Source organism: Cyanistes caeruleus, chromosome 1 (genome assembly GCF_971803275.1).
Source record: "Cyanistes caeruleus chromosome 1, bCyaCae1.hap1.1, whole genome shotgun sequence".
In the NCBI taxonomy this organism is placed as follows: Eukaryota; Metazoa; Chordata; class Aves; order Passeriformes; family Paridae; genus Cyanistes; species Cyanistes caeruleus.
Window position 1 is genome coordinate 45,360,479 of NC_141701.1, and position 11,245 is coordinate 45,371,723.

The following is an 11,245-nucleotide window of genomic DNA, read 5'->3' on the forward strand; positions in this document are numbered from 1 at the left end:
ACTTGGGGTTTTCAGCTAGGAAACTGTAAACCAAGTAATTGTAACAACTCTGCTGCTCTGAGGTTCTTGAACACATCTGGTAAAAACAGAAATATATTTTCAGAAGTGACTGACAATGAATGCCTTGGCAGCAGAATCAGAAGAAGCCACTCTTGGCAGCCATTTATTGTCTTTTCAGTTGTGCAGATGCAGCAGGCTGTGTATCCACACCGCCTCCACCCACTGAAATAAACAAAATAATAAACAAAAAGAAAGGTGGCAATGCTGGAACCAAAGGGAGCTTCATAAGCAGATAGCACTGCCAGGGCTGTCTGACATGCTGTAGAACCCAACAGCAAAGCACAGCAGTACACCGCGTATGCTCAAAGAACCGGCTTAGCGGAGGGAAAGGGAAAACATCGTAGTATTTCTTTCTTGTTTAAGTATGTAACTTGTGACACAAGTATAGCAGAAATCTTGTCATTTGAAGAGTTGGACACTAAGTTCAGTCATTACGCTGTGAACCAGAAGATAGGTGAAAATGTCAGTGTAACTTGTGTCTGCGCGGTTGAATCAATGCCTCCAGAACATGACCCGTAGCTACGTTCTCTGAATGAAATGGATTACACCGCCAGCACAACCTTTGAGAAAATGAATTTGTTAGTAAGATCCTATCTAGTAAGTCAGTAACTCAAAACCAGTTTCCTTTTCTGAAATGCTATCCTGATAGCAGCAACAAATTGAAAAAAAAATTGCAACTTCCCCTTTGGAAAAACAGATGGAACGAGGCTGCCTTCTGCCTTGTCATGGATGACTGATAGGTATCAGAATTTTTGCAGTAATGTAGGAGAATGTTTTGTTCGCTGATTCCTTGTAATAAATTGGTATCCCATGGTTGGCTGGCTATTAGTAGGCAGAACTGCAGGGATATAACATTTTGTCTCCAAACCAACTTTCTAAATGACTTTCACACATGGATACCTGGCATTCGTCCCTCAGCACTGCTTAACCTCAGCCTGGTATTCATTCTCCTTCCATGTCACCTGCATTCCAAACACATGGGTGTCTGCCACCCCAGGCAGGCTTAAGGAAAGATCTAAATGCCATAAGGCCAGTTTCTGCCTAAGAGGTAAAGTTGCCTTTGTGCTTCAGCAGCAGAAAATAAGAGAAAGCATTAGAACTTTCCCCTTGGAAGCTGGGTGAGGGATGTCTTCCAGCATTTGCTATTGCCTTTTCAAAATCTCACATCTTCTGTGCTTGTTAGGGCCATCAGGTTGGAAAATGCCAGAGAAAGATAACAAGCATCACCAATTATTCTTATCTCATAATTCAAAATTGCACTGTTAATGCAGGCTATTAATAACCTGCTTGATGTTGTTGTACCACATGAAATGATAATTTCAAGGCCAAAATTTTTTCTTGGTTAGAGGTCATTAGCTTGATAAATATGCTGGGTTTTCCACCACCGATTTGGAAACTATTTTAGGTACATTTTGCACAATTCTGAATTATTTAAATAGGTAATAAAGAACTAGGATTCACTTCTACCTTAGCAATGCCAAATGCTTTAATTAATGGGTTTAATATGTATATACTCCATAATACATATTTGCAGAAGAAAAATCAGCTTCTGGTTCCATTTTTTCATATTTGGATAAAACACAATTGAAAGTGAAATGTACTTTTCTAATACCAGAATATATTAAATAATTTGAAGGAGGCACACTTAGCCCTTCAAATAAGTGGGAGTATAATAATGCCATTCTTTAAATAAATAAACATTAAAAATTAAAAGTAAAACCAGCACAAATATCACTGGTAAAAATTAATAGTGAGCAGTTTAAAATCTTAGCACAGCCTTACAGAATTCTGGAAGATACATTATCCTCTGTCAGTGGCTGCCACAGTAGATGCTAGTCAGCATGGAAGATCTTCAAAAAGCATTGTTAATCCCATGGAAGAAACTGTGAGGTTAAAAAATACAAATCATAAGAGGCCTTTTTGGCTTCAGGCTTTTATATTCACCTTGTAAATCTTCCCCAGATAAGCAGAGAGAAATTGTCTCATATTTTAGAGTTAGTTACTCATGTAAGTGTTTAGATTTGGACTTATGTAACAAAACAGAGAATGAAGAGGCTTTTCTCTGGAAGAAGCGTGGTTCTTTCCTGGTTTTTCCTCTTCAATTTCCCAGCATTTCCTCCAATTCAGCTTGTGTTGGTTTTAATTTGGGCTATTCAACTCTGTAGACTGAAAATCTAAAAATGCTGATGGCCCACTATTTGTGTGTTGATAACTTCAGTACTTTGAAATGAGGAAACAAAAATGGTCATCATCTGGTATGAAATGAGGAAACAAAAATGGTCATTATCTTGTATTCAGCTTTAATGTCACTGTGTTTTTCTGAAGAGCAGGTGGATCTCATGGGTGGATGTGGCAAAACATGAAAGGCTTAAGACAACATACCATGTATTTTTCTCACAGCAGCCTACAGAGGTACATGAGTTTAGCAGGACTAGCTAAATATGGATTTTGGCACATGCAGACAGACTGCAGGCCAGAAAAGTCAGTGGACTTGCTATTGACCATGTGAGATGGTTGAAGTGAATCTTTGCAGACATGCTTTTTTCTCCTCCCTCATCTGTCTAACCATTCCCACGCTGGCCATGGCACAGGCTGTGAGCTGTATGTCTTTGAAACTGTTTATTTATTGGCTTCAGTCCCAGTGCCATGAGTCCATCTTAAGGTTTTGTTAGGGCTGTAATTGCAGCTACATTCAAAGTGTCCAGTGCAGCAATGCTGGAAACGTGGCCGTTCTAAAGTTACAAAAATGTAAATCCTGTTTTTTACAGAATGGCAGGAGAGGAAGAACTTTGTGTTCTCAAGTGGTGCTTGATAGATAACAGCGCTGCAAATACTCCGGATATGCTTTTGTCTCGCTCTCAGATACAGAACTTCATCTTCTTTTCTCCCTCTCCTTCTTGCAGGGACTTAAAGCAGCCGACAATGACCCTACAGCCCCACCGTATGACTCCCTCTTAGTCTTTGACTATGAAGGAAGCGGCTCCACTGCTGGATCCTTGAGCTCTCTCAACTCCTCAAGTAGTGGTGGTGAGCAAGACTATGACTACCTAAATGACTGGGGCCCACGCTTCAAGAAACTTGCTGATATGTACGGTGGAGGTGATGACTGAACTTCAAAGTGAACTTTGGTTTTGGACAAGTACAAACATTTCAACTGATATTCCCCAAAAGCATACAGAAGCTAGGCTTTAACTTTGTAGTCTACTAGCACAAGTGCTTGCTGAAGGCTTTGGCTTAGGCTGCAAACCAATTTGGGCTCCGTGGAATATCAGTGATCCAATGCTGTTTGGAAAAAAATATTGAGCTCAGTTACACTTGAATTTTACAGTACAGAAGCACTGGGATTTTATGTGCCTTTTTGTACCTTTTTCAGATCGGAATTAGTTTTATGTTTAAGGCTTTAATGGTACTGATTTATGAAATGATGCATTAAAGAGACAAAATATGTTGGGGTGGGGAGGAGTAAGGTGAAACACAATATACTTCACAATGCTTTTGTTACATCGCATTGCTTTTATTAAAATAAGGAGATTAAAAATAAACAAAAAAATCCTCATGGAACAATTTTATTATCTGGGAGAGAGGACCATGAGGTGGAACAATGTACATTACTTCTAGTTTTAGATGTTAGGGGACTTTTTCACTAAAATTCTAAAACTTATGCAGCTGGTTGCAAATAAAGGGAGTTTTCATATCACCAGTTTGTAGCAGAATTGATTTTTTTTTTCTTATGCTAGAATGTTAGACACATTTTGGTCTTAATCCATGTACACTTTTTGGTTTTGGTTTTTGGTTTGTTTTTTTTTTAATTTCTAGTATTTTTTTCCCACTTCACTGTAAAAAATGGTATGTGTACATAATGTTTTATTGGCATAGTCTGTGGAGAAGTGCAGAAACTTCAGAACACGTGTATGTATTATTTGGACTATGGATTCAGGTTTTTGCATGTTTATATCTTTCGTTTATGGATAAAGTATTTACAAAACAGGTTGCAAACAAGTGACATTGATTCAATTGTTGAACTGTAGTTAGAGTACTCAATATTTTTTTTATTTTTATTTTTATTATTTTTTTGGTTTGGGGAGGGAGAAAAGTTCTTAGCACAAAAAAGTTTTACATAATTTGTACCAAAAAAAAGGGGGGGAGGGGGCGGGGGGGGGGAGTTGGCCTGATACTGTTGGCACGAGAAAATATACAGTATGTTTTTGGGGTGGGGAGGGGGGAAGGAGCTTTCAAACTGGAGAGACTTCTGAGAACAGCTTTGCCTCTGTATTGTGTACCAGAATATGAATGATACACCTCTGACCCCAACGTTCTGAATAAAATGCTAATTTTGGATCTGGTGCTTTGTTTGGCATTTTTTCTTCCACCTGAGGCAGCCCTGACTACAGTAAATAAAAAGTACTCAAAATGTGTTTGAGTTCTGTGAGAAGTTGTGTGTGCTTCTTTGGCATTTCCTACTGCCTGACTGAAAACAAGCTGCGTGTAGAAGAAAGCCCAGAACAAATTTGGGGGGCAAGTTCCCAGGTAAAAGCAAAGACATCTGTGCTGGGATTTCTGGGAAGTCTCAATTTTCAGTTCCCCACTGATGGCTAGCTCTTCAGTTTAATGTGCATTATCTAAATAAGAACTTGCATCATTGTTGGCCCATTTCTAGCGTGACAGTTTAATAAGTGTGTGATTATGCTGCGGGTTGCATAAACAAACTGCAGATTGTGGCAGTCCTCTGCTGCCTGGACTTTCTTGTGCTGAAGTGAAGACAAGCCCCTGCTAACCTGAATGCACATCAAATCACGTCCTTCATGGCGGTGCTTAGGGTCATGGAGCTCTATCAAAAAGCCCCATTAGGAGATTTGTCATTAGTAAACATGTTTCTGACCTGTTACCATGATCTACTTGTAAACAGAGAAACCATAGTAGGTACAGCAGTTCTGTGTTTGTTCTTGTGCAGCAATCTGCCCAGGTTTGATGCCTACCTTTACAGACATTAACAACCTAATTGTGAATGGTGTGAAGCTCTAACTCAGCAGAAACCCTATGGTTCTGCCATCAGTGGGCAGGGAGGGGAGCCAGGCTCTGGGTCTGGCATAGCCACCTTCTGTGCTGGGGCAGCTGCGTGGGCAGCGCGTTAATCTGGGGCGTTAAACTGCTTCCTCAGCACTCACACCTTAATTTACATAATTTGACTTCAGGAGGTAAATCCCAAAATCTGATCTCCACTGGGCTTTCCACGAGTCCTTCCTTTTTCTCGCTCCTGATGAAAGGCAGCAATCCTCTCGGGTTGGGATATGCTATTTCAACCTCTGCACACCTGGCTATAATTTATATTCTACATTTGCTTATAACTTGATGCTGTAATATAGCCTTGATTTTTGAGTAATGTTTCAAAGTTACCAACAAGCACAGTTAAGCTATTTCCAAATTCAATTTGTAGTATAAGGAACAAAGGATGTAGATTAGGATGTGGAAATAAAATCTGACCATGCATAGTTAAGGAAAACTTTCATAAAGGGCAGGATTTAAACTGTCAATGCATATTAAATAAGTGGAAGACAGCCTTTAGTACAAAAAACTATGCAAAGATGTATTTTAAGCATAATCTATTATTATTACTTAGAACCAACAAACTGGAAATACTAGATGAACTTTATTCATTGGCATTGAATGACACACTGGGGGAGACATCTGTGAAAGATTTCCAGTTTAGACTATAGCACAATTTTTGTTAAAAGTGGGCAGAGGTCATCTTTTATAAGCACTTGGCTGTTCTGCACAGCAGTAGGAGCTTTATCTTGATCAGACAAACAGCCAGCTCTGCAGGTCCTTTGAAGTCGTAGCAACAGTTCTCAGACCTAGTGATATGTCAGCATTAGGTCTGCTGAACAGAACAAGAGGCAAATGATTCTTATGCATCTCAGATGCTTATAGAAGAAGAAAAAAGATGTTTGAACTGATCATCTTTCATGAAGTTTCAGATTCATTCTTATTCTGGAAATGTGCAACCAGGTTTTGTACCCGTGATACCTGCTTCAATGCCCATCAGAGGCTGCAGTAGAGGAAGATGGCTGAACCTTGGGCCCTACAATACTTTTGAAAATTAGAAATTTTGGCAGCTTAATTTGTAAATGGCATTTGGTAGGGGCATATATTACCTCTGCTTTATAGACACTGGATCCAAGGGAAGTTACTGGAAAGAAATGAGGCTTTAGCAACTTTGGCCTTTCAGCCTTTCTGCAAATTGTATTTTCTTTCAATGATTGCCTTTCATTGCCTATATCCTTCTCAGCTTCAGGGCTGATAAAGGTGGGGAACAGTGGTTTCAGGAAATAAACATTTGAAATGGATATCTATGGCCTTATGTGTGAATGGGTCTACCTTACTGCTTTTTCTCTGGGATTGCCAAATACTGATGAATATATCATCCTGTAACAGTCAAAAATGTACTCACCATGCTCCCTTCAAGTAGTTGAACTCCAAGTGGTTCTTTTGGTGCCAAAGTAGCAAAATGACTAAAAGCCGCATGAGGACTGCTGCTTGGGAGTTCTCTTTCTCAGTATGCAGTACTTTTTTGGACTAGACTCCTTACCCAGAAAAATTTACATCTACTCTGCCATGGTCCCATTCACCTTAACATCCAAGGGAAAATCTCTTCTGACAGGTGATGGGATATACAATCCCCAAAAGGGTTTCTAAAACCTTTCTGTAGTTATTAGAGGTGTCTCATCTACCAATTCTTCCTTTACACAACTATTCCACCTTCCTAAGGAACTTTCCCGCTAGCAGCAGTAGCGTGATTTTGGCAGATTTACCTTTCTGGTTCAGGAGTGTGAAAGAAAAGTTCTTGCTTTTACCTTAGTCAATATTTATTAGTCAAATAAAAATCAGAAAAGTCAGTCAAACACTTAAATACCTAATCCATAGTGGTATATTTTATACACAATTTTCAGCCAGGGATGATCTAGATTTGTATGGTGTCCTTATTTTTTTATTTGCTTTATATTTGCTTAAATAAACTTTAATGTTTAGTCTCTCTCTAGACAAGGATCTTTCCTAGGAATTTCTTTAACGCTTAGGATAATTTCCATTTATTTAATATATGTCACAGGAAGAACGGAAGTCTTTCCGCTTAGCAACAAAGCCCAGCTGGGAAATAGAAATGGGGAAGAACGGCTAAAGAAAAAAGGCCAAGTGTTCCCCACAGGGACCCAAGGTGCCTTCCATCACACAGACAGGGAAAGAGCATCCCATCTGTTGATGAATCAGTGCAAGACACTCTCCATCCAGCCTGTGGCTCTGTACTGGCCATACGTCTTTTTGGGTGTAACAGAGAACTTGGAGATGTCCCTTCTCTGGAGTACTTGGTGCCAGTGCTGCTTCCTGTCCTGCTGGGTTACATTCCAGCACTGGGCTTTCCCAGTTTTCCTCCTCAGTTTACCTAGGTAGTTGAACAGTGCCAACTCTCACACCAGGTTTTATGTAATCCTCAGTTTACAAGCCACAAGGAATCAAGTCTTGTTTTGGTTTGGTTGTTTTGCCGCAGGCTGGAGGATGTGTCCTCCACATAGCAATGGCTGGGAAGGCTCATCTTCCTTTTCAAAGGTCAGTGTCCTGAATAGTATTTTACCACTGAAACCTCTGTGGGTTTCTAGAACATCTCAAAATGCAGCAATTGCCAGTGAGACAGTAGGTACTTATAATCAGATTTCACATTTATGTGCTCTCTTGACTTTTCTGCCACAGACAGACACATCCTGTGGTGACAGTGTGACACCACAACCCTGCCCAGAGAGCTTTTTGGGAAGATCAGTCAGGGTGAGGAGGTGGTGGACATGTGCTCTCTGAGCTGCTCTCCTGTTGCTCTGGTTGCAGAGAATGCATTTTTCTGTGTGTCTGTTGCCTCTCAGAAGATTTAAGCATAATTGTACATCCCTTGCCGCTCTTCTCCGAGCACAAAAAAGCTGCCCCTGTAGGATCCCTGGAATGCACCCACACATCTCATCTGCTGCATGCCATGCCACCCTTTACAATCATTTACTGCCTCAACAAGGTGGTTATTATTTTCTATTTGCTTCCATCTTTATTCTTCTCTCCCCACCTATGTTTCAGAAAATACCTAGGACCATTCGTCTTTCATTAACAAGGGGAATGCACTCTGGTTTATTAATTGTTCTTGTTGCTTGCTGGATTTTCCATCTAATAGATAGTTTTTTAAACCTTTTTGCCTTCCATAAGCAAATTCTAATTTCTTAGTTCTCTTGGCAATGCTGAGAAAATATTTCCACTTCTGTTTCTGTTTCTACTTAATAATTTTCAGTTTTTCTAAGAATCTCTTTTGCTCTTGTTTTCATACCTTTTATCAATATGCTGTAAAAAAACAGTGACCAAACCTCTTCTTCTTTAAATTGGCTATTTTTTCCTCCAATTAGAGAACATTTTTGTAGAGTTCCTATTTTCCTGTGTTGCACCAAGGGAAAAAAGTTAGATTTTTCATTGTTCACAATGGATTTTATTTATGACTATTACTTAAAATATATTCATTTTGAGAGGACTTTTTTTTTTTTTTTTCCCAAGCACTAATGCATTTTTAAACCTCATGGTGATGCACATTTATGTGATTTCATGAAACCACCTTCAGGTGGTTCACTCCCTCCCAAAGAGCCTAAACAGTGATTCTGAAAGAAACATATTTTGCTCTGGGTATGAATAATGAATAGTAGCATTGTGCAAATTACTTTTATACTCCTGCTTCTGAAGATAAAATGTGTTGATATGGTATGGGTATATACAGACAGACAGATCCATGGGCCCACCATTCTGGGTTCCAAATTACAGAAGTTTGATTATTACATTACATTTGTTATCTGCAGTACTGCAGAGTGAGCTTATAAAAACCCAGCTGTCTCTGTGCACCATAAATCAAAAGTAATGGCCAGATAATCAAAATTATGTTCCAATTCTAGAACATTCATTATTGGTGGCATTGTGTGAAGCAGTTATAAAAACAAGCAGTGTGCTAGGATGATTAGAGGGAATTACACTAAAAATGTAGAATCATTACTGGTATGTTTTGACTTGAAGTTAACAAAGAGCAGTTTGCTCACTAAGGTTATTTCAAGTTAAACTGAGAAATAAACAAAAACTTATCTTTTAACCTGACCTAGTCAGGAAGCAACATTCAGAGCCCTATCTGTCTGAGAACTGATTTTTCCTCATTTGGGCAAAATGAAAGTAAACAAGAAAAACGACCAAAAATAGTGAACCCAACCCTTAAAAACTCCTCATGGAATGGGAGAGGCAGCTTCAAAGACCTGCTTTGCTGTCATGTTTCATAACAAAGAATTCCAGGCTATTGCCAAGTTTTTTGATCTTCCTATTTTTTTGTGTGGCAAAAATTCACTCTGACTAGAGACCAAATTATCTGCCTGCAGAATGTCTAAATCCAAGCTCTAACTTAGAGTTAGTTACTTTGGTGTTTCCTGTTGTTCCTTCTTGGTATGATTAATTAAATACTTGCTATATCTAAGAAAACACTTTAACACCTGAACTACTGTTTGGGATGTAAAAAAGCCCCAGCCCACGCTCGGGAACTGTGCCTTGGTGTTTTATATGCTGAGTGAATGCCATTAATTTGAAACTAATGATTTTTTCCATGCAAATCTTGTGGAAATCTCTAGATTTTATTGTGAAGGAAACAGCTCATAAATCTTTTGCATTTACTCACAAAAGGACATTCCCACTCGGCCTTCAGCTATTGGAAGGCAAGACTTAAAGTTTTCATATGAATCAGGTTTTCATATGGGTTGATGACCACAAGAAAACCTTTTGACCACTAGCCTTCAGGCTTATCCTTCAGAGGCTGGAAAGCAATCCTTTTTGCTGAGTAGCCATCCATCAGGTCAAGTTCTCACAAAAAATGTTTCCCCTTTGAAATTCAGTAGTGTCAACGTGTACACAGGAGCAGGGCAGTACAGAACATAACTGAGGGTGGCAGAACACAGCCCTTCCAAACTGAGTTCAGACCCAAAGCTCCTGAGTCAGCCAAGATGCTCCCGTTGGAGATGCTCCCCAAGCACTCAGCTCAGGAAAACATGCACATCTGTATTATTCCTGCAGCCATATATGATAGCATTTGAAGATAAAGAGCCTTGAATCACCAGTAATATATGCATGAATACATTTCTTTCAGAAAATAGAGACTTGACATAACAATTCCAAGTTGTTATCCATTATCGGTTGACTTCCTTTTAAAAAATGTCCTTTAATGACTTTTTAATCTTTATTAACAACTCACTGTATTCACTAAGGTGCTGTGTTTGCTGAACTCTGGACTGTGTTTTGATGACAGGTGACCCTGTTTAAATGAGCTTTTATGGAAATTATTTCAGAATTGAGTATTTGGAAGAGAATTTTGATATCAACTTTGTTGGCTGATGGTCTCAAAGACCACTACTCTCAGACTTTTAGTAGCTAGCACAGGAATAGCAGATCAGCTGCCATTCTAGAGGGGAGGAGAAGATGAAGCCCTGAAATTAGATTTTAATGCTGCTCCACTCATAATTACAGTAGGAAAAAACATTTAGTAAAATGCTGGGTCATGAGCTAGATGCTGTGTAACTATTTATTGTAGGGCTGTGGGCCACCTGCACAGTGATGGCAGTTTTGCAAGGATGGGATTCATATTCAGTCTCAAATAAAATACCAGGCTTCTCTGAAGATCATCACAAGGTTGTTGTTTTATCTCACATGAATATGTTGTACTTCTGCATATTTGTGCATCTTATTGCAGGGGAGATTTTCTCCTCTAATTGAAAATCCTTAGTGAGTCTTAAGTGAAAAATTTTGCTAATTGAATATAATAATATTCAATTTGTTAATTGAATATTGTGGGATCCCTGACAAAAATAAAATGTTTGTGAATGTCCACTTAACAGAGATTATAATGAAAGTAAGTAGAAAGGGCAGATTATAATAGCATGCCATCAACAACACTATATAAATTTGCACATTGCAGACAACTGAAGAGGTTTTTTAGCAGCAGCACCTTATTGCAACCTTTTTTTTAATTCTAAAAAAAGAGTAAAAATGGGTATAATTTTAGAAGTAGAGAAGCAGGGATGGAATGAGCATTTATTCTGTGATCTTGAAGATTTGGGGCTTGTGACCCCCCTCAGTGAAAATAAAATTG

At 39.0% G+C, this 11,245-nt stretch overlaps 1 protein-coding gene across 7 annotated transcripts in view; it reads left to right on the forward strand.

The window, feature by feature from the left end:
* Positions 1-4,398, forward strand: part of CDH2 (cadherin 2) — a 115,197-nt gene extending 110,799 nt beyond the window's left edge. For all 7 annotated transcript variants that reach the window (XM_086889671.1, XM_086889677.1, XM_086889686.1 and 4 more), the window contains one exon: positions 2,964-4,398. In XM_086889671.1, the coding sequence (XP_086745797.1) occupies positions 2,964-3,170 (207 nt within the window). In that variant the 3' untranslated portion in view covers positions 3,171-4,398. The remainder of the gene's footprint in view (positions 1-2,963) is intronic.
* Positions 4,399-11,245: the final 6,847 nt, after the last annotated feature.